The sequence below is a fragment of the Notothenia coriiceps genome, unplaced genomic scaffold, assembly GCF_000735185.1.
Source record: "Notothenia coriiceps isolate Sejong01 unplaced genomic scaffold, NC01 NC01_scaffold00037244, whole genome shotgun sequence".
NCBI lineage: Eukaryota > Metazoa > Chordata > Actinopteri > Perciformes > Nototheniidae > Notothenia > Notothenia coriiceps.
This window is the reverse complement of record NW_011369945.1, coordinates 8,850,345-8,863,472: the sequence shown is the minus strand read 5'-3', so window position 1 is coordinate 8,863,472 and position 13,128 is coordinate 8,850,345. Positions and strand designations below refer to the sequence as shown.

The following is a 13,128-nucleotide window of genomic DNA, read 5'->3' as shown; positions in this document are numbered from 1 at the left end:
GCTTTGCTATTCTGTGACTATTGCGCACACTCCTGCAGACTACCCTGTACTCTGTGAGACTTGTGCCTTCGAGGCGCCTCGAATAAAGATCCAGAAAGACAACTCTGTTTGTTTCACCAGTTTATTGATTGATCATTCTAATTGTATATCTCCACAGTATTGACTAGGTCTAAGATTTCCATAGAAGCTTTGATGTCAAAACAGAGTGGAGCAGTGCTTGAAATTCTCCCCCAAAAATGTTTTAAACTTGCCATAATTCCCAAACCCTACACTCCTCAGACATATTTTTTCATGAAAAACGTAGGAAAACCAGGTTGGAAAATAAAAAAAATTAAAACTGTGGTCGCACATGTGCGCGCAGTGATGAGCGGGCCCTCGCATCCATGCACCTGTCGGCGAGGGCAGCCGGTCGTCCCGGCGTCAAGCAGACGCGCGCGAGTATTGGGAAATTAGCCGTTTGTCATTTCTATAATTTTCGCGTCACATACTCCCAGGTCCTCCGGCAGCGACCCGGAAACGGATGTCGGCACACCGTCTCGAAGGAAAACTAATTTCTCTAAAGGGTCGTCGAGGATCGATTATCGAAGAGACTGTCTGGAGGAGCCGTAACCGAGGATACACTGATTTAGAGGAGAAAGGAGAGAGGAGTCTCTCTGGAGGAGCTATAACCGAGGGTACAAAGATGTAGAGGAGAGAGGAGTCTCTCTGGAGGAGCTATAACCGAGGGTACACTGATGTATTCTCCGGAGTCGATTTCAGCCAACAGTGATGTTTAAAAGAGGCGTGACGCATGGCTCGACTTATGTCAACGAAGCACAGTTATATATATACAGTATAAGTTATTCAAGATGATCAAATGTGCATCAGACTTTCCGCCCTTTACCGTTTGTTTACTCACTTATCAGATCTCCCCTGGATGTTTGGCTTTGTGTGCGTGCGTGCGTGCGTGCGTGCGTGCGTGCGTGCGTGCGTGCGTGCGTGTGTGTGTGAGTGAGAGAGTTGATGTGGCAGGCAGACAGGCAGGTTATCTGTCAAAAATTGTATATTCTCAGTTAGCCTACAAGCTCCCCGTTTGAGCGGACTATTCCTTCTCAATGTATTATGACATTGGATAGGGGCTGAACTTGTGCTGGATTATAATTTTTCCGATCATTCCCCTAGGAGGAGTTCGCAAGAATGTGCTTAAAATGCATGAAAAACACGCATTTTTAAAAATGGCCAACTTCCTGGGGGGCGGGGCTAATGAAAGCTAGCTACAAATATGTCCGCAACTCTATGAGGAATGTCTGTGCCAAAATTCGTGAACTTCTGAGAAACTATATATTTTTTAACATTCTCGAAAAGGTTGTGGGCTTTGACGTGTGTCCCAAGTTTTGCGTTCCGAAGCACATTTTAGCACATCGTCATAAAAAAAAAGTACAGGCCACGCCCACATTTGTCATTCGTTGTGACACTTTAAATATAAGTTCATACTCATACCCAGAGCATGTCTAAAAAAAATTAAATGATTTTGTCCATCAGTTCATGAGTTATACATTTGTCATATTTTTGGCGCCCCCTATAGTCCAAAATGAAAGTTACTTTTTGTGCCTATTCCCCTATACAGACTGAACCCTACCACAAAAAAGTGTGTTTTTTTGGTACATTGTTGATGAGTTATGAGCATTTTTATCTAAGCCCCGCCTTTTTGCAAACACGTTTAGAGTAGAGCCACATTTATCGACTGAACATGCTCATTTCCTACGATAATGTGTCTGACCCTCCAGCGATGCTGTATACTGAGTTTGGTGTTGAAAAACAAAAATTTGAAATTTATGTGAATATTTAACTGTTTTTAAAATTATGCTAATTAAAAGGATGGGAAGGGTTCAAGGAGAGCAGGTCCACCCGAATAAGTGTGCAAAATGTCAGGTCATTCGGAGTTACGGTGCGACTTTGTACATCTTTCCAAAAATGGAAATGGCCATAGGTGGCGCTAGAGAGCATGTTGGACAATTTGAACACATTGAGTCCAGAATATTGTATTTTTCACCGATTCTGGAATCCGTGCAAAATTATACAACTTTTGAAGCATCCTCAAGACCTCAAAACAGGAAACGCCAGAACCATAATAAGAATAATACCACCAATAACAATAGGTTTCCTCGCACTTCGTGCTAGGAAGCCGTCGGGTCCTAGCACATCGTGCTCGGGCCCTAATGATAATTCATTCTATTTAGGGGCGCCTTTCAAAGCACCCAAGGACACCTTACAATTCATAACATATTCCAAGGAAAGGCTTTAAGACGGTACAAAGAATGCAGTCCGGGTGAGGTTTTTTATGTGGGGTGCAGATGAGAGGGAGCTGTCCAGAAGGACACCAAGATGTTGTGTTTGAGTTCTTGATAAGCCATTAAAACAGTAAAATAAGTTTCTCCTGTTCACCAAAACATACCCATCTGTTATGGAAAAATAAAGTATTCCAAAAGTATTCTAAAAGTAATCTGAATACGTTACTTTTTTAAGACACGTAACTGTAACTGTATTTTGATTACTTTCAGAGCATGTATTCAGTATTCAGTGACTGATTACATTTACAAAGTAACCCTCCCAACCCTGCCTAGATGTGATCCTTCGTTAGCGTGAAGAGTCTGCTAAGCCCCCCCCCCCGGTCAACAACTTCAAAATTCTGGGCTATATAAAAATCGGCCCTTGGACAAATGTAGTTGGTGATCCCTGCCATACACTAACGTAATATCCAAGAGAATTATAGGTATTCCAGGCTGTTCTCAAAGCAGCGATTAAATTAAATTGACAATTCTGGATTTGAATTTATATCCATCTAGCGGTGAAGTGTTCCTAAAACTGCACCTTCAACATACAACACATTGAAGTCCTTTTGGTTTATGATTCAAACAATTGTATCACATAACTGATTTGCAAAAATTGTTCTAAGGAGAGCATTTGTATAACTCCTAATCAACAATAAACAACAGCAGGTGGTAGAGTGAACTCAAGCTGTGATTGAAAAATAATTTGTTTTTCTTTTCTTGTCCAGAGTCCAAAAAGGCTAAGCAGGCAGTAAACAAACGCAGGAAGGGCGAGGAAGAGGAGAAGAAGGCCAGTCTAAAGAGGCTGAAGACGGACATAACCTCTGACCTATCAGAGAGCAGCGACTCAGAGAACCCACTCAACAAGAGGGCTGCCCTCTCCTCGTGCTCTTCTTCCTCCTCATCCTCCTCCTCATCCTCCTCATCTTCCTCTTCCTCCTCCTCAGAGCCCAACTCTGAGAACGAGCTAAAGACTTGCATCAGTGATGTGAAACAAAGCGCTGTTTCCAAAAAGGAGGAAGAGGAGAAGCCGCTGATGCCGGCCAACAAAATGAATGATTCCTCGTCTCTCATTGGTCGCCTATCCCCGTGGGCGGAGCTTCAGGAGGACACTAAGAAGGGCGTGGTTAAGGAAACGAGCAAAATTACAACAAAAGAGGAGGAGGAGTTGGTCGCGGTAACACAGATCACCCAGTCTCCACGGCAACAAACGCCTGTGATGCCTGACAGTCTTCAGGCAGGCAGTATGGAGAGCAGCAAGAACACTGTGAAAGGTAGAGGCATATTTACAGTATACTTTAAAAAGGATTACAGCACAATTACTAATGAGCTGTGAACAGAATGTAGTCAGTAGCCTGATTCACTTATCACAATATTATGGTCACGTATATTCATTACTTTTGGATTACCTCAATACCAAATATGCAAAGTTCTGCCTTTCAGCTGTAAAAATGCTGTCAAGTTGTCTGATTTAATCTTGGAGCAGCAGTAGTACCCATATCAATTATATTAACAAATGTCTCGGTTGTCGTATGTTATCACTTCTTAAGCAGAAATTAAATATTGTTTGCTTACTCCTATGAAGAAAGATCTTCTATGACTTTTTGTACTTTTCTGTACTGAAAAGTACAAAACATACAAAGTAATGGGAACTCAGCGGGTGATATTATGTGTGTGCTTGTGCAGCATTATAATATAGTTCTTTATTTTAAAATATATTTTATAAATGTCATCCTGCAAAATATTTGTGTTCATAAAATGCACATGTATCCTAATTCTGTAAAGCAGTTACTCCCCAAGCCTGGACAGTATTCTTACAGTATAACTCTTTTTGCAGTGTCCTCTCAGTCACAGACGCCGGCGGTTTCCCAGCCCGGCGGCGGCGCTGTGACCGACATCACAGAAGAGGCTCAGGCCACGGTGCACCAGGAGAGCTCCGAGGCGGTGTCAGCGCTGCTCGCCTCACAGAATGCAGAGTCCACGGCACTCTCACCTTACCTCCCCCTCAACCCCTCCCCTGTGTCCTCGCCTCCCGTCCCTCCGTCTCCTTCGCTTTCAGAAGGAGGCCGCAAGGCAGAGACTGAGCCTTCCGCACAGCAGCAGCAGCATGGCCTTACAGGAGGCGGCACGACAGCAGTCCGGAGCTCAGGAAACAAGATGGAGTTTGCTCCCTCTGAGGTCATCAGGTGAGAACAGAAGGCTTCAGTTCAGTTTATAAATATAGCCCCTCTGAATGTCCTGATATGCTGGCTGACTTTTGTAGTGAGATAGAAAATCTGATTCTCAACATGGTACCAGATATTTGCAACAGTCCCATCTAATGGCCTTCAAAATGAGACGCAGTATAGAATACAGACAGATCAGGTGATCACTGAATGCTATAAATCTGCATGTCCATGCAGCAGGTCGGAGCCATGGTTGCTTTTTTAACTATTGTAGTGATGCAATACACCACTTCCTGATTTCTGGTGGAAGTGTTTGGGGGTTGATAAGAACCGTCCTTCCTTCCTTTGTGAAATGTGAATGTGACTGAAGTTTTCAAACTGTCGATTTGAGTTTAAGTCTGCATTTAAATAGTGTTATTTTAAATACAAGGTTGCTTTGCTGTGCTTTAGTTTTCTTTGTCTGAAGTCTTTGTCCCCCAAAAGCTCAAGTGTAAATACAAAAATAAAGGTCATTTTAAATTGACATAATCTAAAATACATTTTTTCTGTGTTTTTTTAGGCCTGTCACATCGATGGTTGAAAATGTGTTGCTTGTGGAGAAGGAGAAACCTGTCCTTCCTCATCATCTTCAGCATCAGCATCATCAGCAGCAGCAGCAGCAGCAGCAGCAGCAGCAGCAACAGCAGCAGCAGCAGCAGCAGCAGCAGCAACAGCAGCAGCAGCAGCAGCAGCAACAGCAACAGCACACACAACAGAAGCAACACTACACATCTGTCCACCCCAGCATTAATAGCCCGTCTCTGTCTGAAGAGACGAGAAAACCCCCCCAGCAGCACCCACCCCCCAACAAGATGAATGCAGCCATCCCTCCTGACTTCAAATCCAAAACCAGCCCCAACCCAGCCCAACTCGACTCCCTGAAACAGAAACCCCAGCACTCCAACAACTCTCAGAGCCATCCCTACCCAAACACAACCCCAGCTGAGCCTCTCAAAGCTAAGCCCCACCCGGGCCTGCTGGACAGCTCCAAACCCAAACCCAACACCTCCCCAGAGGTCTCTAAACATAAAATACAGCGATACTCTGGCCCCTCCCCTCCGCCGATAGGTCGTTTGTCAGCTAAAGTAGAACCAGCAGAACCTCCGCGGTCCTGCTTCAAGCCAGTGCCGGTGCGGTTGGAGTCGGGTGGGGTCAGCAGCACGAAGAGCCCCTTCATCATCAATAAGAACGAGACATTCACGGTTTACAGAGACCCCGCCCTGGTGCGTTCAGCCGCAGAGAACTCCGTCTCTGTCAGCATCTCCTCCAACCACGTGGCAGCTTATCTCCACCCCCACCTGCACACTCTTCACTCCCCTTCCCCTCACTCCCCCTGCCTCACCTCCGCATCGCACCCCCATACCTCCCATCTCCTTGCCCCTCCTCACACCTCTGCCCTACCTCACCCGCACCTTTTACCCCCCGGGGTTCTCCCCGCCATGCCTCCGCCCACAGCCTCTCTTCTCGGGGGCCACCCACGTCTTGACTCCCCCAGCGGGTTAGGTCACCTTGGTCTGCCTCACCCAGCCGCCGTACACCAGCAGCAGTTCCTACAGGTGTGACTCCATACACACATAAACATTAGATACACATACACACCAACCCGCCATGTTAAACTGCAATGGCCAAGACTGTTCAGAATCAGAATTCCTTAATTAGTCCCGCAGCGGGGACATTTACTGTTTTACAGCAAAAGTGGCGTAGCAGGTCAAAAGGCTGTGTAAAGAGCTAGCTCATTTTAAATATAGAGAAGGAAAGCACACATTATATTAAATAGAAATAAATAGGTTATAAAAAGGTTGGCACATTTATAAGAATTTATGTTTTTCACTTAAAAGTAACACAGTGTATATAATATCCATATCTAGGGTTGATTGGAGGGAAGATGGGAACCAGGAAGTGAATTTATCCAATGAGCACATGAGAGTTTACTCATTATTTACACCATTCTGTCAAAAAGATAATAAACGTACAACTCTGTCTCTGTATTCAGGCTCAGGGCCCCCCTCTACTAGCCCAGGCCCACAGTGGGGCCGCTGGGCTGGGCCTCTACCCCATCCTCTGGCAGTACCCCAACGGAACACCTTCTTCCTACCCCCCAGGGCTCAACCTGCCCCCCACAGCCAAGTGGGTCCACCCTGACAATCCTGTGAATTCGGAAGTGTCTCTCAGGAGGGTAGGTGTACGGATGTTAACTCGTTTCTGTCCTTTTGGAGGATTTGTGCATGCAAACCTGTGGTTTATTCTTGAACAAGGAGAACATTTGAATGGAGAGAAGGAGGGATGGGATGGAGGGAAAACAGATTGTGGCAGGCGGGCAAATTAATGAGGAAACCCCTGAAACTAAATCAAATGGATGTTGCTGTTGGCATTCAATTGCTTGAAAGCTATATGTGAAAATATAAACTTTTAGTAGTATAGTAGTATTTGACTTATGCAGGATCTAGCAAAAACTTTGGCTTAACTAAAAAAAATGTTTTAACTCATGGTAATTATTTGAACATGTTTTATGTGTGTGTAATGTGTGCAGAATACAACCAGTCCGTGGCTGCACCAGGCTGGGGGGGGGGCTGATGGTCTGGGTCTTCTGAGCCACGTTCCTGTACGGCCAGCCAGCGCCGATCCCCACCGCCCCTCCGTCAAGATGAACACACACGCCAGCCCTCCACTGTCAAAGGCCAGCATGAACGCACATAAAGAGTGAGTAAAAGACCAGTTTTTAACATGTACATCTAAAACTATTTTCACACGTTCATAGCATTATTAGATAATAGGCTGATAAGAAGATAGTCATTCTCGATCAGAGGGCCGCAGGGGACACACAGCCTTCCTCTGACCTAGAGAGGGTTCAGAGAAGCGCTTGGGAGGAAGCAAGATGGGGCAAACAATGGCTGCTTTGTGTGTTTGATCAGTATGCCCTTTCCTGCTTAAAGCTAGATATGTCTAGAGAGAGGGCTCACACAGAGCAGCGCTGAGACTCAGACAGGTAATGCCCGGTCAGGCAGATTAACTGAAGTTACACAAATCCAATATTAACAGTTCAGACAGAATCCGTCCATTCAGCAGCTCTCCTTATGTAACCACCGGCCATTGTTTAGACACCAGCGAATACACAAACACACAGCATCACACACCACCCGTCTCTCTCATTAGCCTAGTTAGATCATGTGCATTAAGATCTGCTGAGCAGCCAGTAATACCCTGCTGATGGCCTAAACTGGATGTTACCTAAGAATGTCATACATTCACAAAAAACACCGGGCTGTCATTTCCTGTCCTGGTTGGTTGAAATCTATAAGGGAACCTTGTGAAACGTGATGACTTGTTAAATGTTTGGCTTGTCTGTTTGTAGGGAGATGGATAAGAAAGGCTTTGTGGACCCGATCAGGACGCTGACACTCGCCCAGCTGAAGCAGGAGCAGTCAGACAGGAGTCGCACCCCCACAGGGAAAGAAGTACACCTGCACCGCCTCTACATGGACCCCCACAGCAAGGCCCGCATGGCAAGTACACAGCTGCACTAGCATCTGACGTAGCAGTGGCCATAGAGTAGTAGTATTACAAACATTTTCAACTGTGTAGAAACCTTATTGTAATTTGAGTAACTGTATTTTTTCATAGATAAGGCCAAATAACTACTTGATATTTCAAAATAAAAAATAAAATGGATACAAATAATCATACATAAATTAATTTAATGCAATCAAAAAGACTGATACATGTGCGCATGGGGCTGAGACATTTTGTTAACAAAACTGAGGAAAAATGTTCAGCAACGACCTTCTGTTACAACTACTAATGGCGCATTTCCACTACACGGCCTCGCTCGGTATGGCTAGGCCTTGTTAGGACTGGCTCACTTTATCCTGCGTTTCCATTACAGTTTAGTAGCTGGGATAGTAACTAGTAACGCAGTGTAGGCGGAGCCGTGACGTCATCTTCAATGAGAACCCCAGAAAAACAACATCAGCCGTTAGCTGTTAGCACTCAGAGCTCACAGCTCCTCATATCTGTTCAGAAACTAGACAACAGTTAAACAAGTACAAACCACAGACTGTCTGTGTCATGGCGAATACAGTCGCTGCTTTATTTATGTCTGTATAGGCCGTTGTTGTGAGTGTGGACAGTCGGAGCATATACAACGTTAGCTTAGCCGATCTCCATTTAGAAAACACGCATTTTAAAAAGTTGTTCGCCTGCCGTCTGTCTGCAGACTTGTCAAAGCATTAATTCATGGTTTTTACTAACCGGTATCAGTATGTTGTTACTTCTGCATCATTTTGAAACGTGTATTACAATTAAATCACTGTCAAATATGTTCATTTTGTTGTAGTTGTAGCCCCCTTGCCAGCGATTTTCTCTCTAGTTTAGCATACTCAGCCCAACTCAGCCTGGTTGTTGGCCCAGAAAGATCCTCGATTTTATGGGGCCAGAAAACTGTGAAATAGTACCCGCTAGCCGATACTACGCCTAGTGGAAACGCAACCAAAAACGGGCCCTGCACGGCTCTGCATGCTTAAAGCGAGCTCCGCGCTGTAGTGGAAATGCGCCATAAGACAAGACGATTAGGAAACGGAACTGATATCAAACACTGAGTCAACATGCAATACTGATGAAGAAAAAAGAAAAGACTAAAAGGTAAACAAATGTATCTGTGTGGTGGAAATATGGTTTAAAATAACTCATATATTACCAGACGATTTTTCTTTCTTTTAATAAATAAGAACTCTTTTTCCCCTTTTCCACCAAACCGTTTGCAGGGCCGGTTCCGGGTTAGACCCTGATTAAGCTCTGGTTCTTCCTGTTTCCATCGCAGCAGAGTCGGCTCTAAGCACCGGAAACCGGTTCTTAGCTGGCCCCACTCCGCTGCCCGGCAAGAAGAACCAATACGTAACGCTTACGTCGAGGGGGGCGAGATTAACCTGAGCAATAACAGGTTTGTGGGCGAGTACGCAAATAAAAAGGAAACAAGCATTAGCGCCACCACACACTTGTAAAAAGGGTCAAAGCTGCACCAGCTTTATAAAGGTCAGGCAACACTTACCAGGCTTAGTATGATAGACGAAAATATCGTGTAAATATGCTCTGTTGAAAATGGCTTAGCAATAAAAGGATAGCAATGTACATAGATAGTCAGATATAGGTTCGGTTGCTATGGCTAGACATCAGCCATTTATTACCAGAGAAACTTTTCATAACAGCGGTTGTGATGCCAGTGAGACAGCGTCAATTCAGGACTGACACACATTCACCTTATGGGGATGGGTGGAGCTACGGATTATGTTGTCAGCTGCTTGGTGTCGACAGATCAGAACAGTGAATACTTTCCAGCGGCGCGCTAGGCGTGTGAGTTAACGGGAGACGTAAACTTCTGCCGTGAGGTTCAGACCACATGGGTAGAATAAACTCCGGTGATTGGATAGCGGAGGGCAGGAGCTGTCAGTATGGCGGTCCGGTAAATGGCAGACTGGATTGATCTATCTTTATATAGCAATGAACAAGTAAGGGCAATCTGAGAAAGGTAGCAACTAGAGAAGACACAAGTTAATATAAATCTGGTTGATACTTAAGAAGGGCAACTGGAGCGATCACAACTGACTCAGACGTCTCATGTTGTGTTGGTAATCTGGTTGTTAAAAGCCAGCACGATCAGCAACGTAAACAAGTTGATGTCATGATGCACGCAGCCAGTCCGGGCTCTGCGGCCCGGTGGACAACACAACCAGCTAAACACAAGAACCGGTTCGGAATCAGAAAAGCATAAGCAAGGAGCTAGAACTGTGGTGGAAAAGGGGCATTTTGTGTTTCCTTCTCTCCTGTGCTGAGGGTACCAGTGCTCTCTGTCTTGAGTACTGGAGATGGACCACTACTACATTGTTAATCAAGATGAGCCTGTTTGAAGAAGTGCTGCGAATCGTGTCGTCTGATAATGAGAAATCCAACATATCTATTTCTATATTTTCTTCCACAGGATGCGTTCAAGGCAGCAGATCGAGCAGTAAAGTACAAAGAGAGGATCGGCAGATCCGTGAAGGAGGAGCATCGAGTGCTCCCTACCATGGTAAGATCCAGCCGCTTCAAGCGACCCGGCATGGACCGGACGTGAGGGAGCAGAGGAGACCCCAGCCTTCCCTGGGTCCGAGTTCCCGGCACTCTCCCTCCCCAACCCCAAGGCGGGCCACCATCCATCCCACGGTTATCCAATCAGAAAAGAGCAAAGCTACTTCACCACGCTGAGTCGAACAGTTCGTACGTGAATTGAGCCTCCCAGACATCTACTCTCCAAGGAGCTCAGCGTTTGATATGAGGAATGTTCTAGCGGTGAGCTCCAGAGTCGCGTGGCCGCAGCGTTGAGCCGCCGTGGGCCCAGCCAGGGAGCTCTGTCCCTAGGGCAGCTAGCAGCTCCAAAGCCTCCTCTCCAAGCCCCCGCCTCATCAAGCACCAGCAGAGGGGGGGGAGTTTAGCGGACAGATCAACGAGCAGCTCAGCCAGCAGGTAGACTGTGCAACAGCGAACATCCAGCATTCAGCCAGCTAGGACAGGATGGAGCGCGCAGCCCTGCCCTAGTGGGTCTGCCTTCCTCCTCTACATCTTCCTCCTTAGCACCCAACCACCACTCATCCTCACACCACCTTCACCCACAACAGAACTTGCCAGCAACGGCAGCACCAACAGCAGCAGCCAGCACAAGCAACAGCAGCCCAACAACAACAGCAGCAGCAGCAGCACCACCACAGCAAGCAGCAGCACCAAACAACCAGCGAGCAGCGAGCACCACCTGACAATCAACAACGCAACAGCAGCAGGCAACAGCAGCAGCAACAGCTAGCGAGCAAACACAGTCACCAGTCAGCCATCACCAACAGCAGCAGCGAGCGGAGCGCAGCGCGCATCAGCAGGCAGCACCAACCAAGCAGGCAGCAGCAGGCGAAGGCGAGCAGCAGCACCAACAGCAGCAGCACCAACAGCAGCAGCAGCAGCCAACAGCAGCAGCCAAGCAGCTCAGGGCAATGCCAATCTCTCACCGAGCGCCCCCCCCCGTCGTCTTCCACCCGCGCCACACAACACGCACTGGAAAGGGAAACGCGCAGCTGGCAGAGCAGACCGCCTGGGTCGAGGGATGGCAGGGCGGAGAGAGGAGAGAGACGCGAGAGAGGGACAGAGCCAGTTTACGGGGACGCCGTGTGTCTCCGCCAGACGCTCACCGCCATTCAGCGTAAGCTTAGCGGCAGCTGGCAGGCAAGACGTTGGCGGAGCAGCAGAAGCCCCCACGCTGCTGCCGGAAGACTCAGGGAGCACCAAAGTAACGGAAAGCAGGTTTCTTCCATTAATGTTGCGCCGCCGCTGCCACAGTCGTGTTTTCCCGTCCTTCCGCAGTTCCCTCCTTCTCTGGTCTCCGCCCATTCAAAGTGTGTCTTCCGGTTGTTTTCAAGAATTGAAAACCACAGCGTGTGGCCATGCCCGAACAAAACTCCTCAAAAAGACAGAACGAGTCGGAACACGGTCCGCTGAAACCGATTACCCCCTCCTGAGAGGCACTTTCCGAGATTCCACAGGATTGTCAGGGTGGACGCCACTGGCCCTGTGGGGGGCAGGTGGAAGCCCCCTGGGCGGGTAGCGAAGAAAGTGTCGTTTCGTTCGCTTTTTGTAATACCAACTGGCCCCAGAGGATGCGTGTTATGAGCCCAGCCCCAGGCTCGGCGCCTCCGCGCGCACGGCTGGTGGCGGCGCCTGGGGCTGTGTGTGTAGGTAGAGGGGGCCCTGAAGCCTGCAATTAACAGAGGACAGGGAGTTTGTGACGTCGCTTATTAAATCTGTTTTTTTGGGACAGATGGGGTGGAGAAGTGATGAGTAAACCCCTCTCAAATGCTCCTCCCATTGGGGAAATTAAATTTTGGTTCCGACTTCCCCTTTGGTTCCCATCTTCCTCCAATCCAACCCTAAGATTATGGTTATGTAATTACATGGGTTTGTATTGTTAAAAAAACTGAAAAATGAAAAACATAATTCTTATAAATTGCCCAATACCCTATTTATCAACTGTACCTTTAAGTTTTCTTATTTAATATAATGGTGTTTCTCTTTTTTTTTTTCTTATGTGTAAGAATAAGCGTCTCTTTTTGTTGTATGTTATTACGCTGTGTACGGCGCGATTCTGTTTGGGTAAAGCAGGGTAGGAAGTGCCCCCGCTGCGGACTAGTGAAGAGATCGTGAGCTTGAAGGCCAGTCTTGCTCAGTGCAGTTGTAAGCAGGCGTGGTGTGGATGGTATGTGGTTATCTAATGTTTATTGTGGTGTAGGGAGTCACACCTGTAGGAGAACTGGCTGTGTACGGCAGGCTGGGGTGGCAGAGCCAGAAGTGACTGGTATACGCTGGCTGCGTGAGTCTAAGACGTGTGCCTCGAGCAAGAGAGGTGTGCGGTAGGCATGGCGGGAGGAACGGGTGGGTTAAAAAGGTGCGTGAAGGGTAGGGCAGGGGTGGGAGGAGGGGCAAGGAGATTGGAGGTGGATGGGCGGGTGGCGAGGCGGAGGAGAGGAGTGAGGAGATGAAGTGGAGCGTTGGGTGTGTGTGTTTTGTTGGTGGTGGTGTGGTGGTTGCTTTGCAGTGGGGTGGAA

At 47.2% G+C, this 13,128-nt stretch overlaps 1 protein-coding gene across 1 annotated transcript in view; it reads left to right on the top strand.

The window, feature by feature from the left end:
* The first annotated feature begins 383 nt into the window (after positions 1-383).
* The window catches only part of LOC104965274 (probable JmjC domain-containing histone demethylation protein 2C), a 28,549-nt gene continuing 15,804 nt past the window's right edge, over positions 384-13,128 (top strand). The window contains exons 1-10 of the mRNA XM_010794232.1: positions 384-438; positions 3,038-3,583; positions 4,147-4,495; positions 5,034-6,069; positions 6,507-6,689; positions 7,044-7,213; positions 7,866-8,016; positions 10,485-10,615; positions 11,117-11,319; positions 12,813-12,926. Coding sequence (XP_010792534.1) covers positions 384-438; positions 3,038-3,583; positions 4,147-4,495; positions 5,034-6,069; positions 6,507-6,689; positions 7,044-7,213; positions 7,866-8,016; positions 10,485-10,615; positions 11,117-11,319; positions 12,813-12,926 — 2,938 coding nt within the window. The remainder of the gene's footprint in view (positions 439-3,037; positions 3,584-4,146; positions 4,496-5,033; positions 6,070-6,506; positions 6,690-7,043; positions 7,214-7,865; positions 8,017-10,484; positions 10,616-11,116; positions 11,320-12,812; positions 12,927-13,128) is intronic.